The sequence below is a fragment of the Belonocnema kinseyi genome, chromosome 9 (assembly GCF_010883055.1).
Source record: "Belonocnema kinseyi isolate 2016_QV_RU_SX_M_011 chromosome 9, B_treatae_v1, whole genome shotgun sequence".
Taxonomy (NCBI): domain Eukaryota; kingdom Metazoa; phylum Arthropoda; class Insecta; order Hymenoptera; family Cynipidae; genus Belonocnema; species Belonocnema kinseyi.
Window position 1 is genome coordinate 96276326 of NC_046665.1, and position 19041 is coordinate 96295366.

Genomic DNA, 19041 nt, shown 5'->3' on the forward strand with positions numbered 1-19041 from the left:
AGAATTTATTTCTCGGTTAAATTCCAATTCTCGTTACTGCTCTCTTTAAACGGCCAAGTAGAAATCACTTTTTCAAATTCAGCAAAATTTAAATGAAAATTTGAATTATATTGCGATCAACGGTTTAAAAAAATTAAATTCCCGATTTTCCGGTCAATTCGCCATCCTGACAGCAGCCTCTTCTATGCCGATTTTTATTATAATTATTATAAATTATAATAAATAGGAAATTAAACAAAAAAAATTTCCTGGGAAATGGAAATTGCACTTTTCATGAATAAATATTTATTCGCACATTATTCGCCTACATTGGTTTTGGAACATACACGTTTAGTTAACAGTCAGTTAAAGTGTAAAAAGATAGCAAATACTTATTTTGACCAATATCAATGTTTAGTTTTTACACATTCTCACCTACAACGATTAACACAAAATTCGCTGCGCGTTGCACTTTTGAAACTGGTCCTCTTTCTTTTTCAAATTCACTCCCACTTTCTGCAAAAACTACACAAGTGTCATCAAATAAACACACAATTTCAGCGAAACAAAAAATTTATCATCACAATTAATAATCAAAAAAATAATTCACTTTCATGCAAAATTCTAAGTCCTTTATCAAATTAAAATTTTCTCTTGTCATTTAGTCGTGTTTCATGCTTGCGCAGCGAATGTGATTAGAACCTGAGTTTTTTTTTTCAACACAGAATATGTCAATTTTCAGAATAGAGGGAAAAAAATCAATTTTAAATCAAATAAAAAAAATGCTGATTCATAATTTCAATGTTTTCCTCCAACCCATTAAAAAATTTACATTATATTTCCCAATTTCTTAAAAAAAAACACAACAAAACGACTGTGCGAATATTTTGTCTATAACTAGATAATTTATCCTAGTATACCAGAAGAAGAAAGCATCGACTTTCTATAATAACGAAAATATTCGCTCAATAGAGCAGAATTTGATGCAATTATATAAATTCCGAATTCAAGTAAAAAAAAAGGGTCTCTTCTAATTTTCAGTCTCTCAACGACTTAGCATTCATCTTTTTATCTTCAAAACCTAAAGTCGACGCCTTCGACCTGATAATAATTCCAAAAAGTTCTTGTTTCGTCCTGCGAGAACAAAATATTTCATATAAAAAGTAACGTAAACTAAAAATTTGACACACTTGAATTAACAAAAAAAAAAAAAAGAAAAAAAAGGGTGTGCACGTTAACAACAAAAACTTGCCTTTGTCACAATGATACAATTGATATTTTTATCTCTCTAAAGTTCTCATCCATTGAAAAAAAAGGCAGCTTTAAAAAACGTGTCAATTTTCGTCACTATTCACGCGAAAATGTCAAAAATCCAACTTTCAAGAAAGATACAAGAACCGATAGTTTGAAAATGGTTTTATTGACAAAAGTATAAAACAACCGAGCGAACGGGCATTATTCCCTGCGGCCGATAAAATTAATTTACAATACAGAGACTAAAACAACGGTGTATAATATAAATACCGGGCAAGGAGTGTGTTAGAAGGGTCATTTAATTTAAACATTTTCATTTTTTTTTATTTCATTATCATTTTTTTTTTTCATTTCATTTCAACTAGGAAATTCGGTCTTTATTTCCAAATCATCTCCCCCACTTCCGGACTGCCCAAAAATGCCTGGAAATACAAATAAGACACACTTTAATGTTTTAATCTCTATGCTCCAAGTTCTAACAGACTTAAAGAGAGATACAAATACCATTTTCTATTTTTCGCGTCTTTGTTTCGTCCAGTCAGAGATTTTATGTACAGAATTATTGGAAGAGCCAAGAAAACAAACAAAAAAAAAAAATAATAAAGACAGAAAAACAAAAAAACACACAAAATAAAGGAAAAATACTGAATAAAAAATACGTATAGAAAAATTTTGTCCCCTTAAAAATCTCGCGAGAGTCACAGACAAGACACAATTATCGCCTTCGAGATCGTTTATGATTGAAATAACCTCTCCAATATCCCACTAAACCTCTGCCTAGACAAACGTGTCGCAGTCGAGGTAATAAAAGTATCGAAAAAAAATTGTCGAGCGTCGATCGCGAGTAATTAAAGTAGTATACAATGAACGCGTCGTCTTCCGCTGAAATGGAAGGAATCAAAAACGGTACTACGAGAATTTTAAGTATACAGGAAACAAGAAAATTCGTCAGGATGGAAAAAGGGAATTGCGAAGAACAACAAGAAGAGCAACTTGCTATTGTTGTTGTTGTTGGATCAGCTAAATTATCCTCTTCTTGACGACGACCCATTGTGAAAAATAATGTGCCGCTTCAACCGCCCCCTTTTTTTTTTTTTGTTGCTTTTTTTCTTTATAACGTCGAATTAGTCGAGTTTAGCTAGTGTGTTCAAAAAAAAAAAAAAATAAAAAATTAATGATTAATACTAATCTGAATAGAGCTATATATAGTAGTAGTTGTAGTAATAATAATTAATGTAGAGTTATTCCAAAGATATCGATAGTAATGGTAGCTATAGCAGTAGGTGGTCGTAGCGATATAATAATAATAATAATAATAATAGTAATAATAATAATAACAAGAGCGAAGAAGAAGCCACCCAACCAACCGACAAACGAGCGCGCGCGCGCGCGTAACGTTTTTATTTTTCCTATTATAGAAACAAACTAAGAATTTCTGTGAGAAAACCGCCGTTGTCCGTGTGGAAGAGAAAAATGTTTTCTCCTCGAAATAATCGCAGCACACGAGGAGAGGCGCGAGCGATAATATTATTATTATTGTTGTTGTTGTTGGTTCTTTCACCACCGATTTTCACACTCTGTAAATACTCCAAACACACACACACACACCATAGGATCAGCTGATAGCTTCTCGTTTTGTTTTTCACTTACTGTTTATTTTGTTTTTATTACAATCAATTTTAGCTGTCGCTCGACGATATCTAGATCAGATCGGCAACGTTCATTGGCATCTCATCGATATGGGTGTTGTAGAATGTCTCGATATCTTTCAATGTTCGCTTGTCGTCCGCTGTGACAAAGTTTATCGCAACTCCCTTACGACCAAAACGACCACCACGTCCAATACTGCAAACAAAAAATCAATTCAAATTTTCATTAGTTAAATCATATTAAAAAGAAACAAAAAAGAAAGAAAAAAAAAAAAAGAAAAAAGGATTTCAATTTTTTTTAAAAACATTAAATTTTCGAGACTAATAAAAAAGTTCTTCGAATGAAAACAAAAGTATCTTTTCGAGAATAAGCAAACCCGTTTCAAGTTTTCTAAATTGGGATTTTTCTTTAAACACTGATGCAAACCGCCAATTACTGGGACAATAATAAATATCGTTGAGTAAAAACCATTCTATTATTTTTAAGTCCATAAATTAACGTCTTTTTTTATGTTATATTGCAAAAAATTTGAAAGTAAACAATATTTTAATAAAAAAACTTTCTCTCAAGACTACTCTTGTTAATATTATAAACAAATTTAATTAAAAAATGCATTATTCAAGCATATGACGTCAGAATTTTTTTTTTTCAATGACAATTTAACAAAAAAAGGATTCGGCATGAAATTTGGGTTAAGAAAAATTTACAACAAAGAACTTTTTTTTCCATAATTTTACAAATTTAGGACAAGCCCCACCATTCTTAGTACTTCTTGTTTAGTATGCCACATTTTTAACTCGATGTGGCGTTTCGCGTGGTAATAAGTTGGGAAATAAAAAAAAAAGTGGCGATAAGGTAGGAATGTGGTCACGTGACCCACTCATCACATGGCCTCAATTAAAATAAATTATACGAAGATATATAAATTTTGTTGATACATAAAAAATTATATAAATTATACACTACGTACAATCAATCTCAAAAGTTGCCTATCTTTAAAATGATTTATAAAATCTACAAAAAAAAAGGATCTATTATTAATTTCTGTAAATCCTGATGCAGGCTTCTAAGCACACTTCAGAAAAAAAAATAATAAAGATTAAAATTATTTATTTAACAGTAGTCATTTAATTTTTTGAAGGATTCTCTTCAATTCTATTTTGCTTCTGTTAATTAAAATTTAAACTACGATTGTTTATAATAATAATATCTGTATGATTTCTCAATTAATTTTCTTGAAAAATAAAATCTACCCAAATAGAAATGTAGAGACTATTTTAAAGAATAAAATGAGGCCTTAATCAATAGGATTAAATAAAAAATGTAACTTTTCCCGAAAGAAAAAGGAAAAACTAAACCTTGAAATAACTACTGCTAAATAAACAATTTTAACCTTGATTATTTTTTTCTGAAGTCTGCTTAGAAGTCTCTATAAAGATTTACAGAAATTAAAAATAGACAATCCTTACAATATTCTTAAATTAGGAACCTAATGATAATTTCAGAAAAATTCATAATTTTTTGATAACTTTTATGATTTTTTTTAAACAAAATTAATAAACAAATGCATTATTTGGGCATTTGTCGTCAGCAAAATTCATTTTTTTCGAAGTCAGACCTTTTTATAGGAAACTTTACAATCATTTCAGTAACATTCATAATTAGTTGATTAATTTTATGTTTCGCAGGGTGGCCGTTTTTATTGACAAAATAAATTCCCGGTCATTTCCCGGTTCGCAAACATTTTTCACGGTCAATAAAATTAAAAAAATGGAACACTAAAGCTAAAAAAATTTCCACTTGAGGTAATAAAAACTGAGCGGCAAATGAAAGCACTCAAAGTTAAACTGTTAAATTTTGAAGTTTTAAAATTGAAATTTAAAAGTTTTTAATTATAAAAATTTTGTATTCAAATGCTCAATAATTTACGCGTATAAAATTAAATGTACTAACATTTTTCAATAGAAAAATATATAAATTCACGTTATTATTTGCAATGCTCTAAATTAAAAACATCAATCAATGAACTTTAAAATGTTCAAAATTATATAATTTTAGGTAAATTTTAAGCTAGAAACATAAAATATTGAAAAACTGAAAAAATTTTAATTGAACACTTCTTAAATTAGAAATTTAATTCTTTTCTTTTGAAATAGTTCCTTGGAAAGCTTCAAAATTTTATTTCAAAATCTTGAGAAATCTAGAAGCTGTTATAAATTTTAAATTATTTCGGAAATTTTTTCAGAACTTCTAAATATCTGTTAAAATTCATTGAATTTTTTTTCTACAATTTTCAGAAAATGCTGGAAATTTTAGAAAATTTCTTTAAAATTCGGATGTATAAATAACAATTGAAAATTTATTATTTATAGGCGAAAATTGAGTAATTTTAAAGTTTTAAAAAGATTCAAACTTAATGTAAAACTTGAAATGATAGCCTAATATAAAACAAAATTTAGATTTTCGCAGATTTTAAACAAAAAAATTAGATTATTTTCAAGAACTGTGAAAGGCTTTAAAATAATAAAAAGATTTTCTTAAGATTCCTAGGAAAATTAAAAATAACTTTTCATTTTGAAAATATTTTAAAATGATTTTCAAAGATTTAAACAAAATTTTCAAAAAAAAAAATTCTAAAAGCGTTTAAAAAAACTTTCTAAAATTTACATAATAATTTTTGATCCTTTTAAAACTCCTAAATATCTCTTAAAATTACTCAATTTTTTTCTACAAATGTTCATTTGTAAATTATACATCTAAATTTTAAATTTTCACTCACAAATTAAGCATTTTCAATTTTAAAAAAATAATAAATAAACATTGTAACGTTCAAAATTTCAAGGCTTTTCGAAATTTTAACGATTCCAGGTTTTCTATGTCAAACAATTGAGTTAAAGATTCTATATTTTTAAATATCTGGTTTCAATTTACTTGTCCTAAATAAAAATTCAAATATTGATATCTACTCAATAATTAATTTTTTTTTTAATTAAAAATTTCAAATTGAATGGGTTAAACATTGAATATTTTAGACTAAAACAATATTTTTAATTTAATAAAATCCTTTAATTAAGAATATATTATTATAAAGTTATTTTTAAGTTGAAAATAGTTTATAAGCTTTCAGTCACACGTTCAAATTTGTTTAATGATTAACACTTTCAAATTGAAACCGTTAAATTTTTAACATTGAAATCTGAAAATTCTTAAATTTTTAATTGATTAAAAATCGCTTTTGTTCACTTTTTATTACTTAAAGTACAGATAAATTGAAGAAAATTTATTTGTTTATTAAATAGAAATGTTTTTTATCCAAAATTGTCGGCTTTTATTTTTTATTTTTTCAAGTTTTTTAAAAAGCATTTAAAAATCCTTTAAATTAAAAATGGAAGTTTAAAAATAAATATTTTAAACGGAAAATTTTAAATGTAAAAAAATATTGAATTACGCATTTTAAGCTAAATAATAACATAATTAAAAATCATAACAATTCAACTAATTATTTAAAAACTGTTGAAATCCAACGTGGACAGAATTTTTTTCTACAAATTTGTAAAATTTCCGGTAAAAAAAATTTACTGTTAAAAATTGATTTATTTTGGTTGATTGATCATTTTGGTTAAAAAAATTTTCTTCGCTTTGTTCAAACTTTAATTATTTAGTTGAATATTAATTGTTTTAATTAAAAATTTAACTTTTAGATATTTGGTTCAAAATTTATCTTCTGAAGTTGAAAATTAAAATGTTTGTTTAAAATTGCTGTATTTTATTGAAAACTTGAATTTGTGGGAGGATATTTAAGCATTTTGTTAAAAATTCATCTATTTTGGTAGAAAATTCATCTTATTGGTTAAAAATTAATCTTTTTGGTTAAAAATTAGTTTTTTCTTATTTAGAATTAATTTACTTTAATTTTATTAAAAATCATTTTTTTGCTGAAAACTTAACTATTTTATTTTTAGTCAAAAATTTATCTGATTCAGGTGTGAATTCAACTATTCTTTGGTTCAAAATTTAGATATTTTGTTGAAAATTTATGTCTTTTTGGTTAAAAATTTAATTTACTAACTGCAAAATTGATTATTTTATTTTTTGTAAATAATTGACATTTTTATTGGAAGATTCATCCTTTTAGTTGAAAATTTGTTTTAAATATTTCACTTTTTATTGAAAATTTACCTTTTTTGAAGAAATTTTATCATTTTCGTTACTAAATTATCTGTTTTGTAAGAAATGTAACTTTGTAAAAATGTAACTTTGTAAAAATGTAATTTTGTAAAAATGTAACTATTCTCTTTTTTGTTAAGAATTCATTTCTTTCGTTGAAAAAAAAAAAACTATTTAGTTGAAAATTCGTTTTTTTTTGGGTTGATATAAAATTCATCATTTGGGTTAAAAATTCCACTATTAGGTTCATATTTTTGGTTGAAAATAAATTATTGCGATTAAAAATTTATTTCTTTGATTAGAAATTCGTTTCTTTTTTGTTGAAAATTATTATTTTTTAACAGAAGATATAACTGCCATTTTTGCTTGTAAATTTATATTTTTAGTTAAAAATGTATTAATTTCACCGAAAACTCGGTTTTACGTCGTTTAAAATGTACTTTTCTGACGCAAATTGAACTATTCTACTTTTTGTTTCTAAATTTATATTTTTTAGTTGAAAAATTTATATTTTTTATCGAAACCGTATCTTTTTTGCTAGAGCATTAATCTTTTGGGTTTAAAATTGAAATACTTTGTTGAGAATTTATTTTCTCGTTTCAAAAATTATTGTTTCAACTGTTTATCCAAAATTTTCAAAATCAAAGGCTTTTATTTTTGATTTATTCAAGTCTTTAATAAAGCATTTTAAAATTCTTTAAATTAAAAATGTAAGCTTAGAAATAAACATTTTAAATGGAAAATTTTTAAAGCAAAAAAAATTTGAATTACGCATCGTAAGCTAAATAATAACATAATTGAAAAACATAACGATTCCACTAATTATTTAAAAACTGTTGAAATCGAACGTGGACATATTTTTCTTCTACAAATTTTTAAAATTCCCAGTAAAAAAATTCACTGTCATTTCCCGGTCTCAAAAAATTCCCGATTTCCCGGTCCAGCAGCCACCCTGCTATAAATTTAGAGTAAAAAATAATCAAAAATATTCCTCAAAATGTGTAAATTAACTGCAACAAAATTTGCCATTTTTTTTTTAACTTTCCGCATAACTTTTACAGCATTGTATTATTGAAATTTCCTACAGTACATGAAAAAGTAATGCTTTTGCACATTTTCAATACGTTTAAAAATAAAATTCATAACTTGAAATAAATAAAATTAATAAATTAACTTTTCTGTTGAAAATTTATATTTGCAACCCAAAAATATAACTGTTTTGAAGAAAACTCATTTTTGACTTGAAAATTCAACTGTTTGTTTAACAAACTTTTTTATTTCTTGTCTGAAAAATGTTTTTTCATTAACATTTGAACTACTTTCTTGAAAATTCAAATTTTTGGTTCGAAAATGTATCTTTTTAATGAAAGTGGAAATATCTCTCAATTATAATCTACATTTTTCGTTCGGAATTTGCTTTTTCCTTCTTCTTGAAAATTCAACTAATTGCGACTAGACATTTTAATTGATAATTGATCTCTTTTTTAAAATGTAACTGCTTTGTTGAAAATCAACTTTTCAAATAAAAATTTAACTTCCAGTAGAAAATTTAACTATTTTTTTTTCAAAGCCGATTTTTTGTTTAATTCACCATTTAGTGTAAAATTCAAATATTCCAGTTTAGGATTAATCATTTTAGTTGAAAATATTTATCAGTTTGTTTGAAAGTTAATTTTTTTAATTGGAAAATCAACCGTTCCACTTTGGATGGAAAATCGACCTTTTCTCGTTCAAAATTCAACAATTTGGATATAAAAGTTATGTTTTCTAATTTAAAATTCATTTCTTTGGTTTAAAATAAAGTAAATTCTATTAATTAAATAAACATGGGATCTTAATGAAAATTAAATTCAGAACAGAAAATGTGTTACTACGTCTTACAAACGTATAATTTTATAATTTTGGATGTATTCTTTTTTATTTATTAAATGTAACAAAAATTTCTGATTTAAAATTTAACTCCTTTGAAAACTCGTATTTATAGTTCAAAAATTCATATATTATCATAGACAATTAATCTTTTTTTAAAAACGTTTTTTATTAAAAATTAATTACTTGACATGAAAATTCAATTATCCCCTTTTTTGGTAGAAAACACATTTTTTTGCTTGAAAACTCACTTTTTTTTGGTTGCAAATATTTTTTTTTATTATTCATTGCTGAAACTGTCTATAAATAAATATCTTTTTTGAGTATAAACTATCCTCTTTAGTTTAAAATTCATGAATTTTGTTGAAGATATGGTGTTTTTTTGGGGTAGAAAATGCTTTGCGATTGAAAAATTCAATTATTTGGTTAAAAGTTATTATGTATTTTTGTTTATTTATATTTTTTTTTAGTATTTATGTATTCATTTTGTTGAAATTTCTTTTCTTTTTTTTAAATTAAAATGTAACTTTTTTTTAGTTAATCATTCATTCATTTCGTTTTGAACCTATTTTTTTTTTTTTTAAATTAAACTATTTCTTTTCTTTATTGGCTGAAAACTGTTTATTGGTTTAAAATATTCATCCTTTTGATTTGGAAATTAATCTGGTTTGATTGAGGATTTAACTAATTTCTTGAATGTTCGTTTTTTTGGTTAAATTTAAATATATTTGTTGAAAATTCATTTCTTTGGTTCCAAATTCGATTTTTTTTTAAATAAATCTTAGTTTTTGTTATCAAAAATTTATTTATTCCATTTTTTTTGTTAAAAATGAGTAGTTAATTAATTCCATTTGACTGAAAATTTTTCTTCTCAGTGCAAATTTTAATCTTCTATTTAATATTCTATTTTAAGTTGAAAATTAATCTTTTTTAGTATTTGGTTAAAAATTGATATACTTTGTTAAGAATTAATATTTTTCGTAGAAAAATAATCTCATTAGTTGAAACTCGATCTTTTTTGTTTGAAAATTGATCTACTCTATTTGTGGTTAAAAAAAGTTAACTTGTTAAGTTGAAAATTAAGTTATTTTGTTAAAAATCAGTTTTTTTTTAATTGAACATTAATTTTTTTTCAATGAAAATTTAATTATATTCAATTTGTTGTTAAAAATTTACATTTTCTAGTAGAAAGTACAAAATTAATGAGTAAGCATTTTTGAAAAAGTTCAACATTTTATTTCAAAATCTTGAGAAATCTATAAGTTCTTTTAAATTTATCCAACTTTTAAATTATCTTTGAATTTTTTTTTAGAAATTCTAAATATCTTTTGAAATAAATAGAACTTTTCCTAAATTTTGGAATAAATCCTGAAAATTAAAAAAAAAATCTTAAAAACCTTCCAAAATTCTTTTCTAACAATTTTGGAAATCTTTTAAAAACTGGTTGAATATTCTTTAAAAATAATATTACAAAATGACAAATTATTTTCCATTTTTCTAGAAATCCTACTTTCACAGTTCTTAAAAAGTTACAATTTTGGTTTAAATCTGTAAAAATTCTACATTTTGTTTTAAATTATTCCTTCTCTTAATTCAAAAAATTGAATATTTTAGATGGGAACAATATTTTGAATTTATAGTTTATAAAGTTTCAGGCGAACGATTGCATTTTTTCGAAATTTTTAACAGATTTAAAATCGTTTTGTCAAATCAATTAGTTTCCTTTTAATATTTATCGCACAGATTCGTTAAAAAAAATTATTTATATTCACAGTTAATAAAGTACAAATGTTTTTTATCCAAAATTTGCAACTTTATACACTTTTAATTTTTAATTGTTTAAACCTTCAAGACTTTTATTTTAAAATTCTTGAACGCATTGTAAACTTAATTGAAAAAGATAAAAATTCAACTAATTATTTTTTTAAATCGAAATTGGACAGATTTTTCTTCTAAAAATTTGTCAAATTCCAGGTAAAAAAATTCCCGGTCAAGCGGCCACCCCGAATTTATATTCTTTAGTAGAAAATTCCACTATTCGGATGAAAATTAATTTTTTTTTTGTGCAAATTTAATCTTCCTCTGTTTAAAATTGATCTTTTTTAGTGAAAAATTAATCATGGTTCAAAATTCGCCATTTTTGAGTTTAAAAAATCAATCTCATTAATGGAAATTTCGTATTTTTATTTCAAAATTCAACTATTCTCTTTTTTACTGAAAACTATTTTGTTGTAAATTCGTTTTTTGTTGTTAAAAAGTTTATTTTTTAAATTAAAAATGTACCCATGCAATCTTCGCTTTAAAATTGATTTTTTTTTTAAATTGAAAGTTGATTTATTCCGTTTAAGATTTGTATTTTTGGCTTAGAAATCGATTTTTCTTCTTCAAGTTGCCTCTTTTTACTTTAAAAATTAATTGTTTTTGGTTGACACAATTAAGATTGAAAACTTAACTATTTTGTAGAATATATTTTTTTTGCTTCATAACGGTTCATTAATTATCCCATCTATGGTCAAAAGTCTCACGCCGAATTGAAAACTAAACTATTTGTTTAAAAATTCATATATAATTTTTGTTTGAAAGTTCGTTTTTACGATACAAAATTTTAATTTACAATTCAAGATTCAACTCCTCTGTTGAAAGTTCACTTTATCTACGTTGAAAATTAATTCTTTTTTAAAAAACAATTGTAATTTCCTCTCTCATCCAATTCTTTATGACTCGAGTCAATAAAATGTTTGTCTACCTTAAAATTATTCACCTCCCACTTTTTAATATCGTTTTTGATACTCGAAAAAAGGAGAAGAATAAAATAAAAAACGGAGAGCCAAATATGGAAAAATAGGTGGAGGGAATTTCGAAATTGGTATTTAAAAGCAACCCCCTCTAGAAAGAAAAGAAAAGAAATGTAAAATAAAAAATTAAATTAAAATTAAAATTGAAATTGAAAAGAAAAAAGCGACATACCGATGAATGTAGTTTTCTCGGTTCGAGGGAAGGTCATAATTAATGACGAGGGATACTTGTTGGACATCGATACCGCGAGCCAAAAGATCAGTGGTAATCAAGACTCGGGACGAGCCGGTGCGAAATTGTCTCATAATGAGGTCACGCTCTCGCTGCTCCATGTCGCCGTGCATTGCCGACACTGTGAAATCACGATTGCGCATATTCTCGGTGAGCCAGTCGACCTTGCGACGCGTATTGCAAAAGATTACGGCCTGCGTTATACTCAGTGTGTCGTACAAATCGCAGAGCGTCTCCAGCTTCCAGTCCTCTCGCTCAACATAAATGAAGAACTGCTTGATACCCTCCAGGGTCAACTCCTCCTTTTTCACCAGGATACGAATTGGCGCTCTCATAAAGCACTGCGACACGTCCAATACGTCAGCGGGCATTGTCGCGGATAACAGGATAACCTGCAAACAACAAACAAATACAGATAGATAATTCACACATACATACCATCATCTTCATAATTTACAATTTTACAAATTTCATTTTCAATTACAAATTACGACAAATCATTGTTGTCAGAACTTCTAAATATATTTTAAAATTAATCGAAATTTTCGTATAATTTTTGAAAATTCAGCAAATTAAATAAAATCCTTCAAATCTTCCATATTTTTCTTTGATCATTTTTTAAATCTCTTAAAATCTTCTTAAACTTTCTGTTATAATAGCTTTTCAAAGTGAAAAATCATTTTCAATTTTCCTAAGAATCTTACGAAAATTTTTATTCTTTGCAGCCTTTCACAATTTTTTAAAAAAGATTAGATTTTTTGTTTGAAATCTGCAAAAATCTAAATTTTATCTCAAATTCGGCTCGTAAGTATTTCAAATTATCTCAAGTTCTAAATTTAATTCGAATCTTTTTATAACTTTTAAATATCGCTTAATATTTTTACAAATAATAAATGTTCTATTGTTATTTATAATTTTGAAAATTTTTGAAGTTGATTGATTCATTCTTTATTTTAGAGCATTGAAAATGTTAACGTGGATTTATATTTTTGGAACTTAATCTAAATTTTTTAACTCTATAATTTCTGAATGCTAAAAATTCTGAAATTTGCAAGTTTATCTGCATTTCATTTTAAACTGTTCAATTGAAAAGTGTTAGTATCTTCCAGTTTATACGTGTAAATTATTAAGCACTTAAATAAAAATTTTTTAAATTGAAAAACTTTTAAATTAAATTAAAACTTTTAAATTTCTTTATTTTTCCCGCAACAGGGTGACCACCGTCTTAATCGAAGAAAACAAAAGAATCCCGACTCTCCCGGTCAATAAAATTTAAAAAATTGTACTCGATTCTAAATATTTTTTCCATTTAGAGCAATAAAACATAAACGACAGATTAAAATCCTTTAATTGAGAATATATTACTATGAAGTTATTTTTAAGTTGAAAATAGTTTATAAACTTTCAGTCACACGTTCAAATTTGTTTAATGACCAACACTTTCAAATTGAAACCGTTTCAGTTTTAACATTAAAATCTGAAAATGCTTAAATTTTTAATTGATTTAAAATCGTTTTTGTTCACTTTTTATTACTTAAAGTACAGATAAATTTAAGAAAATTTATTTGTTTATTAAATAAAAATGTTTTTTATCCAAAATTTTCGGCTTTTATTTCTTCAAGTCTTGAAAAAAGAATTTAAAAATTCTTTAAATTGAAAATGAAAGCTTAGAAATAGCGATTTTAAATGGAAAATTTGAAACGTAAAAAAATATAGAATTACGCATTGTAAGCTAAATAATAACATAATTAAAAAACATAGCAATTCAACTAATTATTTAAAAACTGTTGAAATCCAACGTGGACAGAATTTTCTTCTACAAATTTGTAAAATTTCCTTTAAAAAAAAGTTCACTAATAAAAATTGATTTATTTTGGTTGATGATTTATCATGTTAGTTAAAATTTTTTTTTCGCTTTGTTCAAACTTTAATTATTTAGTTGAGTGTCGTTTGTTTAAAATTGCTGTATTTTATTGAAAACTTGAATTTGTGGGAGGATATTTAAGCATTTTTGTTAAAAATTCATCTTTTTGGTTGTAAATGAGTTTTTTTCTTATTTAGAATTAATTTACTTTAATTTTAATCAAAATTCTTTTTTTACTGAAGAATTAACTATTCTATTTTTAGTCGAAAATTTATCTTATTCAGGTGTGAATTGAACTATTCTTTGGCTAAAAATTTAAATATTTTGTTGAAAATTTATGTTGATAATTCGTTTTTTTGGGTTGATATTAAATTCATCATTTGGGTTACAAATTTCACTATTTGGTTAATATTTTTGGTTGAAAATAAATGATTGCGATTAAAAAATAATTTCTTTTATTAGAAATTCGTTTCTTTTTTGGTGAAAATTATTATTTTTTCACAGAAGATAGAAACTACCATTTTTGCTTGTAAATTTATATTTTTAGTTAAAAATTTATTAATATCACCGACAAATCATTTCAAATTCACGGCCACTATCCGCATTTTTCCGCGACAAATCTTCATTTTTCCCGCAACAGTTTGACCGTTATAATCGGAAGAAAAAAATCCCGTCTCTCACGATCAATAAAATTTAAAAAATCGTACTTGATTCTAAATATTTTTTCGATTTACAGCAATAAAAAATAAACGACAGATTCAGAGCGAAAGTCTTGAATTTTTAACCTTTAAAATTAAAATTTAAAAGTTTTTCAATTTAAAAATGTTGTATTCAATTTAGATTAAGTTCCAAATATATAAATCCACGTTAACATTTTCAATGCTCTAAATTAAAGAATCAATCAATCAACTTAAAAAATTTTCAAAATTATATTATTAAGTTATTTTAGGCTAGAAAGATAAAAATTTTTAATTTTTTAACTTAAAAGTTTTTAAATTATAAGCAAAATTATCTACATTTTAAATAGTTTAAGCATCCTTGAAAAAAGTTTCAAAATTTTTAAGTAATAAACAATAAACAACAAATTAGAGCATTCAAAATGAAATGATTGAATTACAAACTTTTAAAATTGAAGTTTAAATGTTTTCAATTCAAAAATTGTTGTTAAATTAGAAATTCAATTATTTTCTTTTTAAATAGTTTAAACATCCTTGGAAAGCTTCAAAATTTTATTTCAAAATCTTGAGAAATCTAGAAGTGGTTAAAGAAATTTTCCAAATTCAAAATAATTTTTGAATTTTTTGTCAGAACTTTTAAATACATTTCAAAATGAATTGAATTTTTTCGATAAGTTTTAGAAAATCCTGCAAATAAAAAAAATTAAATTTGAATTTATAAACAACAATAGAACATTTATTATTTGTAAAAATATTAAGCGACATTTAGAAGTTATAAAAAGTTTCGAATTAAGTTTAAGAACATGGAAGATTTAAAGGATTTTATTTAATTTGCTGGATTTTCAAAAATTGTAGGAAAATTTCGAATAATTTTAAAATATATTTAGAAGTTCTGAAAAAAATGTTAACACATTGTTAAAACAGTGAAATATTTCTAAATATTAAATACTTATTCTTTTTCTACATACTGAGAAACTTCAAATTAAACGGGTTAAAAATTAAATAATTTACATTCATATAATATTTTAAATTGTAATAAAAACCTTTAATCATGACTATATTATGATGGATTTATTTTTAAGTTGAAAATAGTAAAAGGGACGTTTACATTTTTTAATAGCTAAAAAAATTAATAGAAATAATATATTAATCAATTTATTTATTAAATTTAATGTAAAAAATAATATAAAGGAAGACCTGAAACTCTGAATTAAAAATATATTACTTGTTTGGTCAAATCAATCGTTCAGATTTCTAGATGCATTTTAAAAATTATTTATTTATATTTACAGTTGATAAAATAAAACTGTTTTTTATCAAAAATTTTAAACTTCAAATGCTTTTAATTTTTAATTGTGTAAATCATCAAAGCTGCACTTTAATTATTTTAAAAACTGTTAAAATCGAACTTTAGAAGATTTTTCTTCTGAAAATTGATCAAATTACCGGTTGCTCGATCCGGCAGCAACCCTGTTTTTTATTTAAAAATCCTCGATTTTTAAAAATTCTGCCTTTTAATTTTTTAACCTTTAAAACTGCATTTTAAAATTCTTTAAATTAAAATATATGTTTAAAAATTAAAATGGAAAATTTTTGGTGAAAGATTTTTGAATTAAGCATTCTAAACTAAATGAAATTATAATTTACAAAAATCACAATTTAGGAAATTATTTTAAAACGGTTGAAATCAAAGGTGTACTTAAGGTTTATTCTAAAAATGTTGTAAGATTCCTGGTCATTTCCCGGTCCAGTCTGAAAATTTTATTTCAAAATCTAGAAGTTGTTTTAAATTTTAATAAAATTTCCAATTATTTTTTAATTTTTTTCATAGCTTCTAAATAACTTTGAAAATAATTTAAATTTGTCACACAACTTCTAGAAAATCCTGCAAATTTAAACAAATTTCCTTCAAATTTGGATTTATACATTCCAATTGAACACTTATTATTTGTAGAAAAAATTACGAGTAATTTTAAGAGATATTTCGAATTTTTTAAAAGATTTAAAATTATTTTAAGAATTTAAAATTGATACCGAATAACGTAAACGAAGTGTGTGTAAAAATGTAGATTTTTGCAGATTTAAAACAAACAATGTAGAAAAGCTTTTTAAGAATTTTGAAAGGCACCAGAAGGATAAAAACATTTTCTTAATTTTCCTAGGAAACTTGAAAATGATTTTTTATTTTGAAAAATTATTTTAACAGAACATTTAAAATGATTTTAAGAGATTTCCAGAATTTTCAAAAAAAAAACCTGGAAAATTTTAAGGATTTATACAGTATTATATTCATTTTATAATACCTTTAGAAATTCGAAAAAAAATTCCACACACTTTAAATTATTTAACATTTTAAGTTTTAAATTAATTTTGAACCTTTTCAAAACTTATAAATATGTCTTAAAAACACTGAAATTTTAACTATAAATAATAAGTGTTCAATTATTATTTCTACATAAAAATTCAACAATTTCGTTTACAAATTAAACATTTTTTAAATAAAACAATAAAAAATTTCATGTTTAAAAGCTAAAGCTTTTCTAAATTATAACAAGTCAAAGCTTTCTATGTCCAACAATTGATTTTCAAATTGTTTACTTTTAAATATTTGCCTTCAATTTACTCGTATTAAATTAATAATCAAACTTTGCTAAAGATTGGATAATTATTCTTTTTACTGAATAAAAAAATTTTAAATTAAATTGGTTAAAAAGTGAATCATTTAAACTGAAATGGTATTTTTAATTTAATAAGAGCCTTTAATTAGGAACATATTATATTCAAAATTTTATTTTAAATACATTTTAATTATTAAGCAAAATATTTTTTTAAAATACTAAATAACTGACCTTACTTTTAAAAAAATTAATAATTTTATACCCATAATTAGGTAAATAGTTTATAAAGTTTCAATCACATCTTTACATTTTTTAATAACTAAGACTTTCGCATTGAATCAGTGAAAAACTGAAAAATTATTCATTTATTTATATTTACAGTTGATAACATTTTATCCAAAAAATTCAACTTCAAACGCTTTTAATTTTTAATTGTCAAAAATTCTTTAAATGCAAAATATAAGCTTAAAAATAAAAAAATGAAGAATTATTAAAGTAAAAATTTTTTTGAATAACGCAGTGTAAACCGAAAAACATAATTAGAAAAAATATCAATTCAACTAATTATTTTAAAAAAAAAACCCTGTTTAATTGTTCCATAAAACGGTTGAAAACGAACTTTGGCAGATATTTTTTCCCCTGAAAATTCGTAAAATCTAAAATAAATGTTAAATTATTTAATTTATTTAAAAAGAAAAAGCTTCTGATCCTGGGAGCGAAAAAAAGTCTTTATCTGTTGGACAAATTACCTGAACTTCTGCAGGAAGTAGCTTGAATACATCGTGAATTTGCTCCTTGAAACCACGAGAAAGCATCTCATCGGCCTCATCGAGTACGAAAAGCTTGATGCTGGTGGCACGGAGAGCCCGTCTGCTGATCATGTCAAATACTCGGCCGGGTGTTCCAACCACAACGTGAACGCCCGTTTCCAATTTGCGAATATCTTCGCGGACATTGGTTCCTCCGATACATGCATGACACTGCGCATGCATAAAATCTCCGAGGGCGATCACCACTTTCTGGATCTAAAAATTCACATTAATAAACAAAAAAACATCAGGATAAATAATAATAAGAAAATTTCCACTTGAGGTAATAAGAACTGAGCCGCAAATAAAAGCACTCAAAGTGGAACTGTGTTCAATTTTCAACTTTTAAAATTGAAATTTAAAAGTTTTTAATCATCAAAATTTTGTATTCAAATGCTCAATAATTTACGCGTATAAAATTAAATGTACTAACATTTTTCAATATAAAAAAATATATAAATCCACGTTATTATTTGCAATGCTCTAAATTAAAAAAATCAATCAATGAACTTTAAAATGATCAAAATTATATAATTTTAAGGAATTTTAAGCTAGAAACATTAAATATTGAAAATTTACAAAATTTTTAACTGAGCACTTTTTAAATTAGAAATTAAATTATTCTATTTTTAAATTGTTTAAACATCCTTGGAAAGCTTCAACATTTTATTTCAAAACATTTTTTGTACCGAAAAAGATAAAATTTCTACAGAAAGAGATACATTTTTCAATCAAAAATATGAATGCTCAACTCAATAGTTGAATTTAAAGAGAAAAAAAATGTATACAAGAAAGAAAAAAGTTTAGCGCGTTGAATTTCAACTAAGAACTATGACTTTTTAAAACAAAATTGTTGATTTTTCAACAAAATATTTCAATTTTGAACTAAATAATAAAATCTTTAAACTAAAATTATGAGTTTTCAACCGAACATTTAATAGTAGACTTTTTCAAATTAAAATAATTAACTTCCAAGTAAAAATGGATACAAATCCTTGAAAGTCTTTGATAATATCCCAAAATATTTCAAATCCTTTGAAATCTTTTAATACACATTGAAATTTTCAACAGCTCTTAAAAAGTCTTTGGAATTTTTAAAAATATTCTAGATTTTTTTAATCGTTTCG

At 24.3% G+C, this 19041-nt stretch overlaps 1 protein-coding gene across 3 annotated transcripts in view; it reads right to left on the bottom strand.

Moving 5' to 3' along the window:
- Positions 1–679: 679 nt before the first annotated feature.
- Positions 680–19041, bottom strand: part of LOC117180114 (eukaryotic initiation factor 4A-I) — a 32536-nt gene continuing 14174 nt past the window's right edge. The window contains exons 5-8 of one of the 3 annotated variants that reach the window (XR_004468007.1): positions 17855–18130; positions 11887–12338; positions 2884–3078; positions 680–1655 (exon numbers count right to left, since the gene is read on the bottom strand). Coding sequence is in view for 2 of the 3 variants with exons in the window: in XM_033372447.1 (XP_033228338.1) it covers positions 2934–3078; positions 11887–12338; positions 17855–18130 (873 nt within the window). In the remaining variant the exon portion in view is untranslated. Of the gene's footprint in view, positions 3079–11886; positions 12339–17854; positions 18131–19041 lie in introns of all 3 variants that reach the window. The other 2 variants (XM_033372447.1, XM_033372446.1) reach the window with 2 other exon arrangements.